At 35.5% G+C, this 23,766-nt stretch overlaps 1 protein-coding gene across 1 annotated transcript in view; it reads right to left on the minus strand.

Moving 5' to 3' along the window:
- Positions 1-3,049: 3,049 nt before the first annotated feature.
- LOC149798874 (uncharacterized) overlaps positions 3,050-23,766 on the minus strand; it is a 67,852-nt gene continuing 47,135 nt past the window's right edge. The window contains exons 10-18 of the mRNA XM_089957789.1: positions 16,917-17,054; positions 15,204-15,281; positions 12,582-12,731; positions 11,908-12,087; positions 10,532-10,666; positions 9,577-9,786; positions 8,864-9,055; positions 8,334-8,456; positions 3,050-3,793 (exon numbers count right to left, since the gene is read on the minus strand). Of these exons, the coding sequence (XP_089813915.1) occupies positions 3,684-3,793; positions 8,334-8,456; positions 8,864-9,055; positions 9,577-9,786; positions 10,532-10,666; positions 11,908-12,087; positions 12,582-12,731; positions 15,204-15,281; positions 16,917-17,054 (1,316 nt within the window). The 3' untranslated portion in view covers positions 3,050-3,683. The remainder of the gene's footprint in view (positions 3,794-8,333; positions 8,457-8,863; positions 9,056-9,576; positions 9,787-10,531; positions 10,667-11,907; positions 12,088-12,581; positions 12,732-15,203; positions 15,282-16,916; positions 17,055-23,766) is intronic.

The following is a 23,766-nucleotide window of genomic DNA, read 5'->3' on the forward strand; positions in this document are numbered from 1 at the left end:
GAATCACGCTGATGTCTAAAAAAGAATCTAAGTTTAATAATATCAATTTTTATTTGGTTTAATCATGCACATGTTTCTGTTTTTGTGTCTCTGACGGTATGTTCGTTTGTACGTATGTATGCTAGTTCTAATATAAAGTTAAAATTTCATCACAGCACGATAAATATATATACCTGTAATTAAAATATGAGCAGCGCTTAGAATTAGTAAAACAAATTCAATACTAAAATTACGTTTTTTTACATATTTAAAAAAAAACTTGTGAAGAACAGAAAGTAATACAACAATAGGAATACCGAGTAGGTGAGCGATTTTGATAAAAACTGCGATTCGGCACTAGTGGCACTTTGCGACATATAGTGAAAACATAGTTACTCGACCTCAGCCATATAATTCGTAAAGGGACTGAAATGGCAATGTGCCTAAAGGAATCACTGCATCACTAATATTAAAGCTTCACCAATCAAAATGATTATTTTACAAGTGTTCAGCAAATAGTGTTTTCAATCACAACCGAGTGATAAATATCATTTTCCTACGATTCAGAAGTAAAAGCAAAAGGAACTATGCCCCATTGTTTTCACTTTTTCGTCTTATTTGTTTCCTCTATCTTCAATGTCTCTCTGTTTTCTTTTGATTCGTATTATCATTATATGATGTGTTCTTCTTGTTGATAAATATAGAATTATTCTACGCACTTTATGTTACAATTACAATACATATAGAATTAATATGTATTTTCGTCATTTTTGTTTTCGTTCGGTTTTTGTAGTCGTTAAAAATATTTATGCAAATATTTAATAACATATACAACAAGAAGAAATATAAATTAATAAGATTATTAAACAACAGGCTATAAACACACCGGCAACAAGGAGAAACAGAAATCAAATATATCCTCTTATCTCTGACAATTCTGAACCATATTAAGTTTTTATATACTCACACATGTTTCAAAGAAATATAGACTTAAGCAAAATACATATTCATTTACGGCTTCGATGTTAAATTTTGTGTAATATAGGGGAGGGGTACTAATATAATATTTCCGGTAACATGAAAACCTGAACTTGTGTACAAAGTGGAATAGTGCTTTGCACTTACCCGTTCTAATTCTTTTAATCTAAATTTTTCATTTCCCTTTTTTTCTTTTTCTCTTTCTCTTTGAATTTCCATCTCTTCTTTAATAATTTTCATTTGCATCGCCTATCTTCTCTGTCTCCCCTACTTCTGCAACTGCAACTCCATTTTAATTTAATGGTGTTTTGGTTTCAATTCTATTACTTTCAAACCTAAAGCACTTTTATCCAAAAAATTCTGTTCCACAAAATATTGTACAATTTTGTTATATTTCTTGCTTCGTTAAAGAACTCTTAGCTTCAGAAAGCTCATACTGTCTGGCACTTGGAGCAATTCATCCTTTTTTCAAGGACTCCAACCCTTCCTGGACAGGATTAAAATTAAAGTTCTCAGCTTTAGATGACATTGTGAAAGTTTATTGGTTTCGTTATATTCTGTAATAACGGGGACTTAGAAAATTGCAAAATAAAGTGAATGGATATTTCAAAAATAAATTAAGGTCTCTGATATATTTTAGGGAAAATCGTATCCCAGTCGAGAACCCCAAATTTTCTGTTAAGACTTTATGCTCTTAAATTAAGTAACAGAATAAAGCGAAAGCCAACACGTTTGTAAAATTCAACAAATAATATATTTCCCTAGAATACAAAGTGACAATTTAACAAGAACTTGCAGTAATGTGAAATAAATGCCAAAAAGTCCTAAAAGTTCTATCACAAGTCCAGATATAAAGAGTTCCAATTTAATTCCAGTGGTGTTCCAAATAAATTCCAATATTTAATGTGCTGAACTGCCTCTCGTTTCGAATGTGCTAATGCGCCAATGGTCTGGAATGTGGAGATGTGTTAATATTCTTTTGATGTATCAGAATAATATAAGCTAAAAATCTTTGACTAAAGTCACTATAACTCAAAATTAATGAGTAGGTCTAAGAAGTGTTAATGAACATTCTGTATTTCCAGTAAATAATTGAAATAAATAAATTCACTCAAACACAACTATATGTAAGACTGATTCCATTCCGGATGTTAAGGTAGAAAAGATTAAATAACTTTATATACCCGTCCACTTGACCTAGGTTGTAATTACCTTTCTCTGGAAACATTCCGTCAGCTTAATGGAATATTTCTTTTCTGGAGCTTTCTAAGGCCAGAATCAAGACTGTATGTTTAACTCAAACTAAAGTAAACATTTTACAATTAATAACGAGCTGAATATTACATTTATAAACATAGACAAATATCATTCATGTATTATTTTGTTTACAAAATAAATGTCACTGGTCAGTTAGACTATTAACCTTGATTCTGACCTAAGGTCAATTAAAAATAGTTATATATATATATATATATATATATATATATATATATATATATATATATATATATATATATATATATATATATATATCCAGCATGCCTTCTGGCGCATGAACGAAAAAAGGTGTATTAATAATATTCTAAGACATCTTTTTATTAGCGAGACAATAAATATCTATCTCACTATTCATTTGTTTATAAATGTTAATATGTCTTAACTTGATGGTAGACTAGTGCATAACGTAATCTATAAAACATTAAAAATAATAATTGCTAAACTTAGCAAGCTACTCAATGAATGCACATATGTCTAATTGTTTTACGGTGATTCTTGATATTTTGGATTGAGTGCTTCGTGAAACTTGTTTTTGCTTTTTTATCACTTATATTAGGAGCATTCTGATAGAAAAAACGTTTTTCATGAAAAAGAAGACTTATCACGTACAAAACACATAGAAGAATTCACACACAATACGAAAAAACAGGCACATCACGTACAAAACACAGAAGAATTCACTCAAAAAACGAGAAAACAGAAACATCACCGACAAAACACATTAAAGAATTCACACAAAACATGAGAAAGCAGGCACATCAGATACGAAACACAGCAGCATGTACACAGTTAGGACAAGTAGAGTAACAAAGAGTTTCATGGTTATAGCCGTTTATTTCACGAAATGAAGATATCTATACATATTGAAATGTCGCTAAAATATATGAAACGAAACACAATCTATGGCGAATTTACACAAAGATGCTCAAATATCATCAATAACGATTGATTAATTTTTGTTATCGTCATAAACCTACTTTAATTTTTAAAATTCATGAACAGATTGCATATTTCATCTATTCCATTTTGTGCAATTCTCAGCTAAAGGGATGTCGTAAATTACATTACAAATTGTATACATCAGTCCTAATCAAACAGTACTATTGAAATATAAAAACTGCACACGCTTTATGCATTGTCACTTATTTTGGCGTTAAATGTTATAATAAGGTAAAATATGGTTCAATAAAAAGAAAAGGGAGTATTAATGAAGATACCACAAGTACCATGCAATGCAAGTCCTAATATTTTCTCACAGCATTAGAATTTCTTCGAGAGTTACAAACTTCAGCACATGCGAGTACTCCAGAAAAGTAGGCTTCAATTACATGTGTTTTTATATATAAAAAAAGTTTATATCTACAATTATAGATCTAAATTAAGAAAACAAACACATTTTGATATGGATATGGTGGGTATATTTAATGTTTTACCACTTGGCAATACGATCAACAAGCGCCACAAGACTTGCTGCAGAAACGTAGCATGTATCCGGGATTCCGCCGACACTGCTCACCACGCTGCCAGACAGAACACAGGGAATGTTTGTCCGAGCACTCTGAAATATTTATGTATAGATTGCAGCAGGTAAATACCCTTTCACCCAAGCAAATCAGATATTGAAAACAAGTCAGTGACAAATTATTCTTACAGATAGATTTCATCATAAAGAAGCAGATTCAGATGCTCTCACGAACTGGACAATGTGTTGTCATTTCAAGAAAAGAAAGCAAACTATTATTTGTCAGTGGATATCGTATGTCTGAAAATGTATGAAAAACTATACTCATATGAATGCACTGAAGGACTCATTGGGGATTATATCCTCCTATGCGTATACCATAATTATTTCCGACGGAAATTCTGATTGGACAATTTAACGGAATTATATATAACTGCTTTTCAAGGGAAACTTAAAGACGTTTAACTTTAAAAAAAAAATAGACAATAAATATAACAATATACACAAGAAAGGTATGCGGTTATTTGAGTCTACCTTCAAACATAAGGCCGAGGGTATTTTTTTAAGAAGAAAACGAATCATGCAATGATCATCGCCACAAACAAACTTGTAGCTTTTTACTTTCTTTTATGACGTTTTCTTTTCATCCTGACCTCGGTTTGTTTAGAATCATACTCCTTTTCTTCATAACTCGTTCTCCAATCAGTTGTTGTCTTCTAGTCTTTAGCATTTTCCGCAATAGTTTTTTTTTTCTTCCTCTAAAGGTCTTTTTTTTTAAGTGCCTTGTTTTGGTTTGGTCTTTTACTCCAGTTCTTTCTGCCTTTTTCCAAGATGTTGTTTTGTCTTATCCTGTTTGAGCAACCTTTTGTACTCGTACTCTATTATTCGTGTTAAATCGGTTCAGTCAAACTATAAATGTACGCACGGGTGTACACACGCACGCACACACACACACACACACACAGAGTCTTAGAAACATACTGCGAACATTCGCTGAAATGTTTGTGAATATTCGGAAAGGTATGGGTATATTTATAAATATTTACACATGAATCGCACATATTCACAAATGTATTGCAAATAATTGTAATATCACTACGTATATTTGCAAAATTACTGTCAATATTTGCCAAAGTTTTAGGAATTTGTGCATTTTTTTTACCTTAATAACCACTAAACTTTCTACTGATATACAAATTACGTCTAAAGAGGTTAATAGTGACAGCTAAATTGCAAGCTTTAACAGTCAGCGTATACAAACCTATATTTTAAACAGTTTTTTAACTTTTTCATGACATGGCAGGGTTCATGGAACAATAGAACCTGTAGAATGTGTTTTGGGTTTTTTGTGTGTTTTTGTTTTACAGAGTTAATGGGGTTTTGTTTAATTGCTGCGCTCCAAAACATGTGTCACGTTATTGTTGCCACAAGACACATTCTTTTCTCATGATCCGTTATCGCTATAACAGATGGCAGCATGATTCAATGTTTAGTATTATAATTATTCCAATCGATTCGTTAATGGAATGCTTTTATTTTGTTTTATTTTTCTTTCCGCTTTCTTGAGAATGACAAAGATTAAGGCTGAGAAAGACTGCGCAAGTTAAACGAGATTTGGAAAAACTGTAGTGGAACTATGTACTAATGTATGTTGCCACCTACGTTATCAGCGTATCCTTTTATTTGTATAGGTTACTGCATTTGTACGTGAAAGTATGAACGTGTTTTTTTCTTCTTCGGATTAATAAAACACGACCTGTGGGAGTGATGTAATCGTCGGAGAAAGCGAGTTCATGTTTTTCCATACAAATGCTGTAACCTTTTTTTTATATACTCATTTTCCATTTTCCTTTTCTACCTAAGGCTTAATTATAAAAAATACACTACAAGAGACAAATCACTTGAATTTATGATGTATTCCAAAATAAATACACAATCAACTGAAAAGGTCGATTCATAATTCACAATAATATTAATATGCACATAGCACTGCCCAGCGACCTTTGAATTTAGTCGAGCGCTCAACATAAATTTAAACAATAATTTTTTGGTCTACTTAAAATTGAAATTTAGAATCATAGTGTGAATGGATGCACATGGCAACAGTTTTTCCAGTTGGCCTGGAATGAATGGATTTTGGGTTGTTTTTTATGTTGTTGTTGATTCTACTCAGTACCGCTGAGTATGGACTGGATTTATTAGCTGTGTCAGTTCTACACGAAGTACACGTGTCTGTGATTTGAGCAGGGAGGGATGTGTCTTGACTCAGCTGTTTCTGTATTTCTAATCTGTCATTCAATGTTTGGAATCATAATGTGTGAAAAATATGACCTCTTTCAATTTTAATTATCAAAAAGACGCTATGGAACGTTAATTTCATTTTGAGTGCAGTAAGAAGAATGTTATTGCAGTTGTAAATAAAGTCAATACAATTTCGAAATGTGTAATGAAGCTTTAGAATCCTTGACATAGCACATGTAATTCGGATTTACATTACTAAGAAAGTACAATTTGAAGACATTCAAGATACAAAAACGTAACTATAGTTTTTGCCATTCTTATTACCAGCTAATGAAGACATGTTTATGCCTGGTCAGTTGCTTGCTTTTTGCGGGGACCACGTCTATGTTATGATTGCTATTACTAGCTTAAATCCGAAACATTATATCAACAAAGTTAACGCGGAAAATTGCAAAGCAGCTGGTGTGTGACTGTTCTTTCAGCCAGCGGAAATAAGAATCCTTTATGGTCTTGGTTTTTATCGGCTCTGAAACCCTTACTTTTCTACCAAAACCTTCAGTTGCATTTCCCCCACGAATTTAGTAATTTCACTTTTAAAATGGTACGTCTCTGATAGCTATGCGACAGCCCTTGCCTTCAGTATGCTTTTCTATGCTATTTTTATATAATCCAGAGAGCACTGGTCATAGTCTGAACCATTCCATTAACAGAACAGTTACGAACATTTCTCTTAAAAGACTTAAATTGATCAGAATGGTGTGTGTGTGTGTGTGTGTGTGTGTGTGTGTGTGTGTGTGTGTGTGTGTGTTTGTGTGTGTGTGTGTGTGTGTGTGTGAGAGAGAGAGAGAGAGAGAGAGAGAGAGAGAGAGAGAGAGAGAGAGAATTTGTATTTTTATCGTAGCTTTAAAACAAAATTCAGTCATATCACTACGATGTCTGCAGTGTGGCAGTTTATAGTGATGTCTACGATTGGGGCATCATGCCGCAGATATGTAGCATGATGTCCACCCAGTCACATTATTCTGACAAAAGGCCGACCAGTCCTAACACTAACCTCTTAATGCTGAGTGCGTAGCGAGGCAGCTGTTAGTACCATTGTTATAAGTCTTTGGTATGATTCGGCCGGGGTTCAAACCCACGACTTCCCGCATCCAAGGCGGACTCTCTAACCTCTAGGCCACCGGAGCCGTGTGATCAGAATGTTATTTTTAAAACTGCGTCTCTCATATTGTTTTGGACATTGCGAATATCATTTTCATTCATTTGCTTGTTTGAAAGTTTCATTTGTGACTCCGTAAACTCGACCAAATTGTTCACTTTATCATCTATACTTTCAAATAGACAAAACAGCTGCTTTATTCATCCGCAAACAAATGTAATAAACTAAAGCCTAAATTATCTACTACTTCAGTGTGCATGGTTTGTTCACAAAGTAGTTCCTAATACACTATACTATTTTAGGCACACGCGCCGTGCACATACGTGCAATATCAGGTTGTTCAGAATGGTAAAATAGTGAACGATTCTGACAATGTAAAGTATATGGAGAAAAAAAGGAGTATACAACAATCTGATATATAAGTTAAAATATTAAGCAGTCAAAGGTACAGTACTAAACATATGCCTTAGAAAGAGATAAATTATCTGCATACACTATAACTCTTTCTTAAAATAATTAAATTAAAAACATATATCATAGACTTGTTTAATTATGAACAAGCAAGATCTTTTAAAGACCCATGGTCAATGTTGAAGTGCTTCAAGGATGACTTGACGGAATCTTTGAAGCGTTTCTTTTGACCATTCTGAAATCACTTCATTAAGCTTGCCATTCAGTTCACCATTGAAGATCTTCTTTGTTAGTCGCTCTTCTGATGTATTGGTGACGTGGCCTTCCAATCTCGTCTGTGATTTCATTAGCAGAGTGTGGATGCTTGCCCGTGTTGCACGAACGTGTTCCATATATTATGTTAATGAGCAAGTATTTCGAAATAGTTTTTTAAAATTATATTTAAAACACTTTCAAATAGACAACATGGCTTAATACAGAGGGGCAAAATGACATCCTGTATTTAAAAGTATGTAGAGTTACGGTCTTCTGTTAGCAACTGATGTCAAGACAGAACGCTGACATTAATATACATTATTACCAGTTGAGTTAAGTGGTGGTAGATGCCGAATTCACGTGCGTTTCGTCGAGACGTAGGCTATGGCTATTTAAAACGTAATTAAACTGATATTTTACAAGCAATAGTACAAATTACCAATTGGATGCGTTCAGTAAAAAAGCTAGATGGTATTTTATCCAAAACTTATGTTCTAAACTTTGACAAAATTGTTCTTGGAGAATTAAAAAAGACTAGATAATATTGAAAGTATATATCACAATAAGTACCGGTGTTAGGATCACATGTCCCACAAGATTTCCGACAGGTGCTGAGAGCTAGATAGGAATGGTTTTTACAGTAACCATGTTTGGCCCACTCGATGCAATTATTGTCCGAGTCTGCACATCCAGCTGAAAAAAGGATAAATAAGTACTCTGTTTATGGCTATAAAATAAAAGCACATAGTTTTGTTCTGGTTGCTATTGTTAACTATAACTTTGACAATTTCAAGATGATGACAGGGCTGTCCTGTCATGGTCGGTACCAGACAAGTACGGTCGTGTTTGCTAATGAGGACAGAACAAATTTAAATACTCTGCGAGTTCAGATTAAGCATCACATGGGTTCGGTTTGGTTTTATTTTCCGAGCTGTCGGTAATGCAAATTTCTCACTCCTGGACATTTCAGATTCTGGTCTATGACTCTTTACAATTTATGCTATACTGGAATCCCATCTTTGCAGAAATATGACCTGGGACATTTTCAAAATCCTACATAGGAGTCGACATTTAGTGCCATACTACAGTTAGGAACTCACTTGATTTGTCTTTATTTCCGGTATTGGTGGATCCCGTGTTGGTTGTTTCGGTGTCAGTCGTGTCCTCTTCGCCGGAACACTCTCCACACGACTTGGCGCAATGTTTCTTCATCCAGGGGTTGATATCGCAGTGCCCGTACTTGGCCCAAGTGTTGCAGTCCTTTTCACTCTTGTGGTTGTTCACACAAGAACCTTTAGAAGACGAATAGGAGCAAAACATTTGATTAGAGTCGAGCACAAAAATGTTCATGTACAAAATGATGTAAAGACAAGAAACACATAATGATATCGAAACTATTACAAAACAACTGTAATACTCGTTGTGTTCAATTTGATGTCGAATGTCAATATTGCGCTCAAGCAGATCGGAACTTAATTTTTTTTAAAAAAGACATTGATTAAAGATAGAATAAAACTACTTCTTTAACTCAAGTTCTAATATTTTTCCAGCCCAAGCAAGTCTTTTGTTAATAGAGTTAGACCATCCAGTGTTCTATTAATATCCTTTTCTAAACACATTTCCATCTAATTTAGTTTAAAATGTAATAACACTCACGTTGTAAATATGCGTAGTATTACTATTTATCAATGTTAATGATTGATTGATTACTCATTGATCAGAATATATGTGGGGAATAAAATATCCAAATTGGAAAGTAGGAAACAGTCTCTGATCTTAGATCAGCTTGTGGCTATATGCACATGAATGGTACCTCCTCCACTCGTGTTGGTGGTTCCTGTATTGGTATTGCCGGTTTTGTCAAACTCAGTTCCTTCGTCATGCCCGCTGTCGTCTTTGGTTTCTTTGCATTCACCGCAGCTTTTCATACAGTTAAGTTTCATCCAGCGCGGGTTCTTGATGCACTCTCGATCCCTGGCCCAACCCTCGCACTGCTGGTCATCCCATACGTTTTTGCACACACCTGCACAACAGCGACAAGAGAAACAAGGGTTATTTAAAGGCAAAACTTTAATACTTACTCAGATGTACAAGTTTTTTTTTCTAACTGCACTCTAGGAGGCGTTTGATGACAATCGAGTTGGAAGAACCTAGAGACCGGAGAATATAACTGACCTGTGAAGGGCGACTACATGCTAGAACCAGGGTACCTTAGTTATGTTTGATAGTCTCTTTCTAATGAGATCAAAATCTCTTTTTTAATAAATATTCAGCATTACCTTTTTAATGCATATTATTTTGATGTGTCACTTATGTAGGTATTGCATTAATTGCACAGACAACCCATTCAACCTTTAAAGAATGATTAATATACTGTCATACAACTCTTAAAAGTATGGTGCATTGAGTCTGTCAATGAAAGGTAGGTCATACGTCTCTAAGTTAGTCTCCGTAATATGCGACTGGCTATTTTCAATATGCATGCAGTAAACAAAAATAGTTTCCTCTTATCGTTTTAAGTATCTTAAATGAAAGCAAGAGCCATTTCGATCTTTATCAAAATAGAACGGCTTAATATGTATTTAAAAAAATATGAAAAAATGGCCAGGATGACCATCTAATGTACCCACAATGAGGAAAATATTGCAATTAAACCTCACAAAATTCATCGTATTGGGTTAAAAATATAATTGCACGAGACTAGCTACAGACTGATGGCATACATAAATGTGTCTGATTATTAAGAAGAGGGTGTCTTCTAAACATACCCGATCCTCCACATTTCTTGCAGGACTTTCTGCAGTTGGGAAGCATCCAGTTGGGGTTCTTGGTACATTCCCCTGTCTGAGCCCAACGGTCACATTCTACAGTGTTATGTTTGTCTAGGCAAACTCCGCCAGTATCTGTATGAGTAAACATTTGAAACAACTCTTTTATACTCATCTACGGGAAGGAGCCAATTTATAAATCATTTTTTTTTTACAAAACATATCTTATGACCTCGTTTTCTCGATTATTTTTTATAACTCCTCACAGCCACCCAATATTCTCTATACTTTCATAACTGTTGCGTACGTTTGAGATCACGGTTTATTTTCAGAAACTATATGACAGTTTTGAAAGATGCAAAACATTCTGTAAAAATTACTTCTACATTATTTACATTGTCATGGTCTTAAATCAATAAGCAAAGACCATGACTTCAAGTAATTCCGTTGCCATGGTCTTACTGCAATCAGCAAACACCATGACTACCAGTATTTCCGTTCCCATGGTCTTAATGCAATCGGCAAACACCATGACTACACGAATTTCCGTTGCCATGGTCTTATTGGAATCAGCAAAAATCATGACTACAGTATTTCCATTCTCATTGTCTTTTTTGCAACAGATCTGTTATGACTAAATTTACTGTAATAAATGAAATTTTATTATTTTCAAGAAAATCAGAATTTGTAGTACCTGAATACTACAGTACGTCACAATTTAGGAAAATCATAATTATTCATAATATAGCCTACGCTAAGGAAACATGAGAATTCAAGAAAATAAGCTTATATTAGCAAAATCCTCCACACCTTACGTAGGTTGGAGACATATACTAGTGATAGGAAGGTCAGGAACTATGAAAATATCGTGGCGTGAGCCACATTTGACAGGCAAAGGTGCTACACCACAGAGCTGCTAAATTCTGACTTCCTCTTGCGGTTCGAACCCCGTACATCTACGCATACAAGCGATGTGAAATAATACCATCACCTCCGCAGAAGGAGGACTGAATGATAACTCTCTCTCTGTCTCTCTCTCTCTCTCTCGATCGATATATCAATCAATCGATCGATCTGAGACCTGTCCCTCCCATAAATTGTGACATGATGAAAAGAACGTAACTAAATAATTCCGAACTGACCTAAATAATTCCTTATGCAATAATCCTTACATAATAAGGTAGAGAATCTGGTTACGGTAGTGGTGACAACCATTTTGATAACAGATCACAACCATTCAAGTTCACTTGCAAAGTGATAATAAGTACTGAAATGTGGATTTCTAAGAAATCTCCGTATCAGGAAAATTCAAACTGGCTAATGTTATGTTGAAGTGTGTGGTTCAATAATGCTTGAAAAAAACTTATCACACACACCTTCTTTTCCTTTATCATCAATATCTTCCTCTTTTTCCTTTTCATTCGTATCCTTTTGCGCGCATGCGTGACATGATTTCTTGCAATTGCTCAGCATCCATTTTGGGTTGATCTGACACTCTCCTTTCTTAGCCCATTTGTCGCATTCCGTTTCATTCTTGTGAACATTATTGCAGTTTGCTGCGGATGAGCAGGAAAGAAAATGAAGCATATCGGTCAAAGCGTCACATAATCAAATTTTTTGTGTATTTTTCAAATAGAATAACATTTTTTGTGTATTTTTCAAATATAATAAAAGCATGAAATTCTACAGAGAATAAAACGAGTGTTGTACCTGAACCATGTTGATTGTGAAAGTAATCAGAGTTCCCAAACGTGATTCATTAGTGCCGTCTATATTATTGTATTAAGTATTAAGAACAGGGAATTCGAAACTTAAATGACAGAAGTTGAAATGGAGACACCAGTCCACTGATATTAAGGTAGATGCTTTGTATTTCCTTCTTCCAAATTTCTTTACTTAGCATGCATATATTAAGAAGTTCAAAAATCAATCGCGATGCAACATACAGCACAAAGGTGAGGTCTCATACATCACAGTGAGTACTTAAGGTCACAAGCTGCATCGAGATGAGGCAGGTCATGACAGTTTTCCTGTCGTGGCTAGTACTTACTTGTCTCGTCTGCCATGTCGGTAGTGGAGTTGTCACAAGCTTTACATGTGGCCCGACAATACTCCTTCATCCACTTATCATTCGTGATGCAGTCCCCGTTCTCTTCCCATCGCTGGCATTTGTCTTGCGGATATACGTCCTGACAGATTCCTGGCGAGATGAATGGCTGGACTTTTAGTCAAAGAAGCTTTAGCGTTCGATAGATTACCCGCACACATGCAAACGTGCTTTATAAACCTCGATGTAAGAGAAGTTTGGTTCATGTTAGTTACATTTTTACACGGTGAAGCAAGTTGTATGTTTGAGCTTTCATTTTTTTAGGCTGCATTATAAGTACTGCATGACCTTTTGGTGAGTATGGAACAGGTGTCCTTTATGACACACTTTGTTATTGGTCGAACAGCCAAGATTTATCGACATTGCTTTGCCAAATGGAATGTGTTCGCTTCTAGAAACGATTACATATAACTCCCATAATGTTTATCTTACAAAGTAAAAAAAACCTTATTATACTTATAAAAAACATACTTTATAAACCATCCTTTACCATGTGTACTTATTCGAATCCTCAATAGAACTTGTTTGAATTTATATACTACGAAGTGTCAGCGTACAGCAAGTTACTTCAGAGAGAATTTACAAGCATTAAAGTCACGATGAAACGAAGTATGAGGTATACGTGAACAAAATGTGAGATGAGATCATCAAAACCATGTTAATAAAATGGAAGATCTTCAATTTGAAGGTAGGTTTCGCTCTGCTTCCATAAATAAACAAATATAGATTTATTTTATTGACTAAGACGCAAGTAATGTATCGGTATATTACATAAATGTATCGGTACATTACGTGTTAGTAAGACTGTATGTCCGAGTGTAACATCAGATGTATCGTACGGTGGAACGAAGAAATGGACATTAGTAGAATAATCGATGGCACTTTAGCGCTCGAGATTTTTCTGTCAATACCTTTCGAGTCCCCCACCCTACATAATAAATCGTATTACACTAGAGAATCTTGTCGGACAGATTTGTTTTGTAAACGCGGCTTTCATTCCCTATGTTATATGATCAGCTTTCTTTTTTCATGTGGACCAAATGTTTCCATTATGGGTCTATTTCTCATCGAGTCATCTCTTTCTTGTTAATGTTGCATCTTCTATCACAGTAAATGTAGCCATTTATTTTTGATAGATCATACTCATCTCTCTTCAAAATCGTTAACGTCGTGATTTTTTAACCGTACGTGGGACAATGCAGTGGTGTTATTTAACAATTTAAACCATACCGTTCTATGTCGTTTGGTCACGCGTTTTTGACGATCTTGAAGGCAGCATGGGGAGTGAAGAAATTATCTATAATAAATGGCTGGCTTAAATGTAAATGCACGCCGTATTTAAGGAATAATTTTGAAACGATGACATGTAAATTGGACTGCCCTGCCATATATCATCTGCTGAAGGAAAACTGACATGAAAATACACCTTCTAACAGTCCGACATACGTTTACATGAAAACGTTACCTTGATTTTTGTTGTTGTTCTGAGACACGTTATTATTATGTATGAATAAGTTTTGCTGAATCTATACAAAACATGTTAAACTGAAATTACGGACACAAATATTTTTGTATTGCATTCATGAAGCAATCTTAAGAAGGTTAGTATTTCTTTTTTCTCTCTATCTACCCCATTCATTTCTTTTCAATTGTCTTTTCGCAACTGATTGTTTTCTTCCTTTCTTATTTTACGAGATAAATACAAGAAACTTCATTTTGTCCGCTGGTTCTATTCCGAAAATACCCCCCCCCCTTCTGATTGATTTTTATCTTGTGGCAAGTTCATGTTTTATTTCATTGTTCACATGCAGATGGCACGATATATACACATTTTCAGTGTCAATCGCTAAATTACCCCCTCCCCTCCCCCCCCTCTCTCTCTCTCTCTCTCTCTCTCTCTCTCTCACCATATACCTTTGACGACCTTTGAAGTCATTAATCATTATCTCACTTGGTAAAGTCACAACGTGGCCTATGCGTGGGTTTCCAGAATTTAGAACATGGGAAAGACCAGACAAGAGAACCGTGGTTATACAATAAACATCTATTCTCACATATATCATCTAAATCTAAATTTGCTCCTCTGTCTTTAACTTTGTTTTAATTATACTGCAGGGGAAAAAAGAAAAGAAAGAAAGAAAAAAAGAAAGAAAAAAGATACATTAGCAAAGGGCATGTTAACAAGGACCAAGGCTATTAGTTGGTAATGTTTCCTATGCGTCAACAATAAAACTGAAAGGATTTCTAGAACATGTAATATATTACAATATGACTCTCCAGTGGTAAAACTCCATTTCGAATATAATGTCTGAAATTTAAAAAATTGTCCATTGTTTGATGTTCATTAAAATACAGAAGAAAAATTAGATACGTTCATTTCTTGTGTTTTAAAGATCGTTAGTGTATCTTCAATTCATGACATTTCCAATTTGTCAGGTAAGAAGTACATTAAGAACCACAATCAGAATTCTTACTTCGAAATCTTCTAAGGTTCCACTAATTATTTAAGCGCTAGTTATCCGTAAGATATGAAACACTATCAACTATTAAAAAAGTAACCCTTACCTATGGTCCATTCCTTCGGACAAAGACCGGAGAATATACAAATCCACTGCCACGACCATGTGGTGATATGGTTGTTGTCTAAACAGGAAACACGATACCAATTAATGTTACGGACATTTGAAATTTATTTCCAGACCCATTGACGTCACAAAAGAAAATGTTTCATATGTAATAAGCATCATAAAGGTCTGATGATGGAAAAAGTAAATACATTTTTGCGTCTCGGTATTTCGGAACTTAGAAAGGTGACATGGACTTATTTCTGCTCCGAGGCTGTGATTTCGTGATCAAGATATAAAAAAAAAGATGGTAAAAAGTTCTTTAGTCTTGCCTCATAACCTGCATACAATACTTGGCTATTCTGTCTGCGTAATGTATGTATGTATGTATGTATGTATGTATGTGTCACGTTGCCTGCCCGCGATTACGTAAGTCAAGAACAAACGAATTGGTTAGAAGCCATGTATATATGTTAGACCCCTCGGCTATAGTGGTCCTGTTCGTAATTGTTACGAGAGCCAGCTTTATTGGGTGTCAAAAATCACATGTGGACGTTGAAAGCTTTGTTCAAGAACAAATGACCCTATTTGGCGTCGTAAATCTCACCACGTTGACAGACGGCCGGATCATTGTCTGCTAAGTTAAACAGGACAGGGTAGAATCGATATCCAATCGGAATTGAGAGAGGGTGTGGTCACCATTTCAATTCGAATTTAATAGAGTAATTTAGACTAGAAACTTCAGTAATTGTGAAACATCGTGCTGGAAAGTTAAAGCAATAACTCCGGAAAAGCCACTCATAAATTAGCGGGAAAACTTAGGAAATTCTAAGGAAAGACAAAGCTTCGTAAAGGAAGCTTTTAGGGGACAGACTTCCGGTGTGGTTTAGTCCCAAGTCTCTAAGAGAGAGAGACGGAATAGAGACTAGTGGAGAAGTCGATTGAGGATCGAAGGCTAGTCAGAGAGCAGAGTCAAGGAGGAGGAGGAAAAGGAGTCGAGAAGGAGGATTTGGAGAAGGAGCAGTCTAGGAGAAAGAGTTAGGAGGGAAGTCGGAAGGAGAGAAGAAATTGGCAGGACAGGAGAGATACAGATGAGTAGAAAACAAGAAGAGGTGGAAAAGCGATCTCACACTATAAATCAAAGGATGCAATATGCTATCACTTGGTCGAGAGGAAGAAGAGTGATTGGGAAATTATTTTCATTTGAATACTGAATTGTATTAAATTGTTATTCCTTTGAATTTCACCTTTTGTGTTCTCAATAATTTAACTGTCAGCAATGCTGACTGAGAGCTCGGAGCCTTACCTCTCTCTATCACTAATTTCACTCCCTACAAAATCGAGCCCAGAGTGGGACTTCCATGGTAATTTAAATAATATATTGGGAGCATCCCTCCCCAACCCTAGTACCAAACGCCATGCATGCAGGCAGGCAGGCAGGCCTGTATGTATGTATGTATGTATATATGCATGCATGCAGGCAGGTATGTATGTATGTATGTTTCACTGGTAATTTTAGATCTATGTTTTGTGTATACGTACACCGTAAACTGATGCATACTAAACGAGAAATACTTAAGACCGTGATTTCATACATAACAACTTTTAATTTATTTTCATATATATAGATAGATAGATAGATAGATAGATAGATAGATAGATAGATAGATAGATAGATACATATGTATGTGTGAGAGGGAGAGAGTGTACGTACTTTTGGTACTCTCTTTCGTGCCACACACCCCACATGCTTTCTTGCAGCCCTCGTGCATGAAGCGGGGATTCTTCTCACACTCGCCTTGGAAGGCCCATACGTAGCACTGCCAGCTTTCATGTATATTTAAGCAAAGTGCTATAATAATAATAATAATAATAATAATAATAAAATCGAAAACTGATTCAAAATATCGATATAGCAATATGAGAAAATATATAAGAATATTCTTAGCCGACTATCACATTGTCGGATATTTCACTGTTTGCTTTTGATGGTTTTTGATTGGGGGAGATTGAAATGCCATTGTTGTCGAATTTTCATTTTTTTTTTTAATATTTGAAGGTAATACAGTTATGATTACTTCATTCATAGCATACTGACAAAGTTCATTCCTCCGCCATAAAAATTCTCTAAATGATATAATTACAGTTTCTCCAAATCTCTACGTTTTAATTTAGTTAATTATTTTCAAAATGTAGATTGGTTACCTTTTTAGCTCATCATTCATCCAAACCATACATATGTTGTTTTTTTTCTTTCTTCCAAACAAGTGTGACTCTGTTTATAATGGGGGCCCTGAGTGGCCGAGTGGTCTAAAGCGCTCACCGTTACGGATCACTGCTATCTCACCTCTTCCTGCATGGGTTCGAGTCTCGGATTCGGCCAATGTAGTTATGTGAGAAAGCTTGCCAGTAGCTTCTCGTGGGTCGGTGGTTCAAGGGTTTTCTCAGGTTCTTCCTCAACCATTTATACTTAACATAGACTGCATTGTCAGGAAATGCCGGTAATACTAGAAACTTTAAGCAACGTTGAGTTGTCCAGTTGTCCACTGTCTCAAGCAACTGTGTATCACCATCGTTACCCTCTAGTTCCACCCCAAGAGAATTTATTCAAATTTTAAGACTGCTGTGTACTTCTGTAAGCAATGTTCTTTTTATATTCCAAGAGTTCAAGCCTCCAAGTTGATCTCTCTCTCTCTCTCTCTCTCTCTCTCACACACACACACACACACACACACACACACACACACACATACTGATTATGCATTCCTGAACGTTTTTATCCGCGTCTCATAAATCGGAATTATATAATAATAATTACATTTTCCTCCAAAAGGTCGAGAACATGTAGGTGAAAATGGCCTATGATAATCAATAACACGAAATAAATCTGATTCCAATTATCAGATGAATGATAATATGATTGAGAGCAGAATATTCAAGATGAATAATGTACGTTTTACCGGAGAACACTTATTTGCTTACAAGCCTTACAGGTACAACTGTCTTGTTGAATGAATGGTATAAGGGAAATAACCCAATGTATCACGTGCCTCATAACTTTTGGTTTGTTTACATCTAAATTTCAGTTCATTCAGATCCAGTTTCCAATAAATAAATAAAACCTGAAATGCATTTAAAATTTATCTGAAAAGTCAGAGAAATTTCAATATAATGCAAAATTCTAACTCCTACCAATTCATGAACATGTTTTAAAAATGGATTACGTATCGTCATACTGAAACCAAGTTTTGGTTAGGTTGATAGACAAGGATCCGACCACATGTGCATGTTTAACGTTGAAGACAACCTATTATTTTGATTTAAGAAATAAATCAAGCGATAAAAGTTTATCAGATTATGACTATGACCCGCTCTGGACCCTATATAGAACCAATATAAGAGATGTGGTGTGTAATTTCGAAACACTTCGTCTATGTTTTACTCTTCATCTCTGGCTGCTATTCTCATCCAGGAAGACAATCAGCCGTAATCTACCGCTCATTTTACTCCTGAGATAATTTTCTATTCAATAAGCTATTGTTTAATTTTCTGTCTTGGGCCAAACTGACGTTGCGGGCCCCAAAACTCATTAATAGCGTAAAGGTTTGCTGGTCAGACATCATTACACTCACCTACGCTTGCCGTTACTTACGTAACTGTGACGACTCTACTGTCATGTTTATCAATGATTGTAGAATGTACTGTAAGATAATGGTAATTTGTAAACAGGATGTTACATGATTAACTTTTGCACATTATTGTAAGCTGTAAATAACACACTGACATAACTTTGTTTAGTTCAGGACATTATAGAAACAGACTTGATACGTGGCACGAGTTCAAGGTCATTCTTGTTTACAGTTAGGCTATGTTTTCCATTAGAAATCTTTACATTGTTTTACGTTGTAGGTCAAGTGAAAATATCCATATATAGGGACTTGATAAACAAATAATTAATTCTTGCTTTAAGATCAGTGCTAGAATTATTGACAATCGTGTTGTCAATCGAGAGGAATTATTTAAATTATTCATTGGATTAACATATTGGATTTGGATTAACATATTATTTTGGAATTATTGAGAACTCATTAAGAGACATGTCTGGATTGTATCATTGTCGTATATCAGGACATTCAAGACTGGAGAAATTCGTCGGGAACATTCAATACCTTTGAACATTGGACATTTATGATTATGTTGGATTTAATTCACAATACTGTGTCTCTTTTTACTTTGTATTGTAGAAAAATAATTTGTTGATTTTACTAAACGTATTGGTTTTGCTAATTTCTATTACACAGTTTAAGACTAAGCATAGTAACACTGCAAAACGTTCCTTCGTCAACGTGAGAACAAACGTAGATACAAAGGTAAGTATTCACTCACCGTTCACTCGAAAAAAAACTTGAAATCCAATTTACTATCCGATTTTGGATATTATCCCTACGCCGACCAACTCAGAGGTCACGTATGGATATTAAGAGCAACAAATTAGTTCTAAACACGTGGCCTCATTACACGCTTCATTTTCACTACTTGCTAAGGTCAATCTAATATATATCTTGAATGTAATTTAAACGAAGCACACTTCGTAAAACGATAACAAATTTTAGCTTCACTTGTATAACTGGATGATAATTTTCAAGAATGTTTCATATAGTTAGCAGCCATAATGAATCTTTTGCATAGCACAGAGTTTCTTTTTTCATTATACTACACTTATTTGATACCCTTTTCCCAGTACAATTAAGCTATTGCCTTTTGAACATGTAATGGCTTCCATTTCAGCCTCACAGCATAACATCGACGATCTCTTCTTCATGAGGGATACTAAATCACTAGAGCTAAGTTCACACCAAAGGAACATTTTCGCGCCGGCGTCGGCATATCTCCTTCATGAAAAACACATGTCCACATTGTTAAAGAAAATTATACAATAGTTCTAACCGACTTCGATATTCCTCGGCTAAAATTGCTCTTCATCCTATTTAAACTGACACCAAACTTGGAAAACCTACCTCTTGGCTTGTACGGGGTCTATAGGAACATCGTTCGTCCATTTCCGTCATGTTTAGCCATAACCTCAGAAGTGGTTGTAGAAATACAGATCAGTTTCATGTGTTTGGTGATTCGCTTTTAGCGGAGTTTACCACATATGTTACAACAGCTAAAGCAGAGAATGTTCCGATTATGACTTTATTTCTTTCCGCCGCGATATTGTTCTATTGGAACAAAATAGTTCAAAATAAAGTTCCCAATGGCGACGAATTACATCTGAAGTTTATTTCTCTACGTGAGAAAAAGGCAAGGGATGTTCCGATTGGTACGGGGTATTTTAACTTCGGTCAGAAAAGACATCTGCAATGGTGCAAAATTTTATATATATTTTTCGCAGTACATTATGTCGTGGTCAGTGTGACACGTAACCATTAAGATTGACGCATGTGCTACAATCGCAATAACTTGGCAGCTTATAATGGTTAACCTCTCTTGTTTAGAGGCATAAATGAACTTTAGTAATTTTATTTAAAGTCCGTTCGATAATGGTGAGACAGAGATGTTAACGTAAGTTCGTGTAAAGGAAAATGACAAAGCTAAGAAAAACCAGAGTCAAAATTTTGGAAATCTTGGCCATTTGAAGCATTATCATGAAATGATATTTTCCAGAATAGTTATAATAAAGGTGGTATAGAAAGAGTTATCCTGAATTCGATGGGTGCGTTAAAAAATGTTGGCGGTTAGAGAAAGTAATTCTGATTGTCCAAGCTAAACGAGGGTGTGTGTGTTCCTAGAAGCAATTAATCAGTCTAAGTTTGTAATTGGAGCCAAAATTTAGCTCCGGGAAATAAAAAGTATATATCGTTGAACTGTCCAAGCGATATGTGTCGGAAAGTTAGTAACTCGAAAAGAGAGAGATTCAGCTGCATAGCATGTGCGAGAAACAAATTGCTCCATACCTGTACCGCACTGTGGAAAGGCAACACCGACCTATCATCAGCAGTGATCTGGGAAATACAGGAAGCAACCAAGTTGTGCTAACATGCCGGCAATTTGAGTTCGATCAGTCACTCGATTATATAATTAAATTTGTTTTATCAGTGTAATAGAACGGCTAATTGAATTTCGCATAATCCTTGTAACTCTATTTCTAAGAGAAAGTGAATAGTTTAAATTTCATGTTCAATTCAGTTTATGTAATTGATTGAATTGTTGTATTTTGCATTCGGGGTTCGTGTTGTTCTCTGTTATTCCATCTATTAATTCATATTTTATTTTATTGTTTACTCGATCCGGGCAATAACACCGTTGTCGACCATCTGCTAGACAACGATAACTAAAACACCATAAGGATTGGAGATAGCACTTCTCCCACCTCTAACAACATCAAAGTAAGTATGATATCACGAAATCAATTAGTGTTACAACAATACAACAGTGTTAATATGGGCAGCCGTACGAGATGTACTGAAATTGGTTTCAATACCCGGAGATATCATCAAAACGGAGCTAAGGACATCGTGTGTGTAACGGCCCCAGATGCTGTCAGAACTGCCAGTGCTGACGTCGAACATCGTAGGGCAAAGCTTGAGTTCGTGCCATATTGTGTCCTGGCAGATGGCATTGTAAATTGAGTGTCATCTTATTTTCGTGTGTGTTATCAACAGATGAACTGGTGAGTTTTGTTTGGTTACTATTATTCAAAACATAGTATTAATGGTTCATTATCAAGCATGTCCAAAGGACAATGACTTAAACAGTTGTTATTGTCGCCATCGTGCTCACGTTTTCAACAGTAAGCGGTTAACATTGGATAGATGTTGTTTTAATAAGCTACTTGCTACATCCCTTGGGTCTTAGTGGTTGACACATAATACGGTCCAGAATGGCCCATCTCAGATCTTTTATTTCATGGTATATTTCTGTGGCAATATTGTTTCTGATGAAGTCAAACTTCATAGTTAGATCAGAGCCTGATTTTGAAAGTGTACGGGATCAATGCCAACTCACTTGTCCCTCATAATGCAGCTAAAAGTAAAGATTTCTATATTAGAACCCATGCAGATCTATTTAAATCATTTTATTGCATATGATAAATGTAACAGCTTATTTTTATGTTTCTATTCTATGAACATTGGATGACCTTCGCAACTTTAAAATCTGTTGTAATAATGCTTTTAATTCTAAATGAATGGAAATTTTCTTATTGGACTAAACTGGTAACCATTCCTGCTTCGATTTTGCTAATGAGAAAATTAGAACTGAATGAACAATATTGTCTCGTGCTTGAATCACAATCGTGGGTTGGACCATCGAGCTCTTTCTTGTGTATATTTATGGTAATTACAATCGTGGGTTGGACCATCGAGCTCTTTCTTGTGTATATTTATGGTAATTACAATCGTGGGTTCGACCATCGAGCTCTTTCTTGTGTATATTTATGGTAATTACAATCGTGGGTTCGACCATCGAGCTCTTTCTTGTGTATATTTATGGTAATTAGATCCTTTCTGTACAAATGTACAGGGCAATCAAAATGTGTATGGCAATAGCTTTACTGTATTGTCAAATCAAAGGCCGAAAAATAACAATTGTTCCCTTGAGAAAATACTTTTTACTTGTCCAAATATTTGAACAAAGCTTAAGTCGAGACTAAAAGAATCTTTGAATATGTTCATAACATAGGAACTATATACATCACGTTGACTTACAAACTGGTGTCATTCGGAATGATTGGTCTTCGAGCACCCTGCCCACTTCTGAAGTCTATTTTTAACACAGAAAAAGAAACATGTAGTCAGCATTGTTTTTTGTATGCCCTACGGGAAAGACGCCTTTACATAGTCTGAAATAGCTATATACATGATGACTATGTCAGTCATAATTTAGTTAACAGTTGCGGTGGGAAATTGATCCAACCAGCGGCTGAGAGTGTTTCATTTCATTATGGTACACACCTTACTGTTCTTTCAACATTCTAGCCCCACCTCATAACGACGGTGTTTTAAATACTTCTTTCAACATCCTAGCCCCACCTCATAACGACGGTGTTTTAAATACTACTCAATTCTACCGGAAGCTAATACATAATCAATTTCCACTGTTAATTTAGGATCTTACCGCAATGACCTACACATGAGGATTTGGTTCAGTAAGTACTCCACACAGGAAATCAACCACCAACTGAGTGTGCCCCATGAATACACATCAGTTATGCTTACGGCGTCACATTAATCTCTCTCTCTCTCTCTCTCTCTCTCTCTCTCTCTCTCTCTCTCATGCAATACTGAGACCTGAGACAGCAACCTGAGACCGGAGACAGCATCTGACATCATTCATCACTTTTGTATTTGGTAAGAAAATCCTTGCAATATGCCCAATTTTATATTACCTGTCCTCCTAAATTCCTTACCATGGTCATCCAACTACATGAAGACCAGCTTGGTCAGGTCAGAAAAAATAACGACCTGTCACAGACTTTCTCCATTGCAAATGGCATGAAACAGGGCTGCGTTTTAGCCCCCACACTGTTCTTAATCTTCTTCAGCATGATGCTCCAAAAAGCA

The sequence above is a fragment of the Sinohyriopsis cumingii genome, chromosome 5 (assembly GCF_028554795.1).
Source record: "Sinohyriopsis cumingii isolate HCF-2022 chromosome 5, ASM2855479v2, whole genome shotgun sequence".
Lineage (NCBI taxonomy): Eukaryota > Metazoa > Mollusca > Bivalvia > Unionida > Unionidae > Sinohyriopsis > Sinohyriopsis cumingii.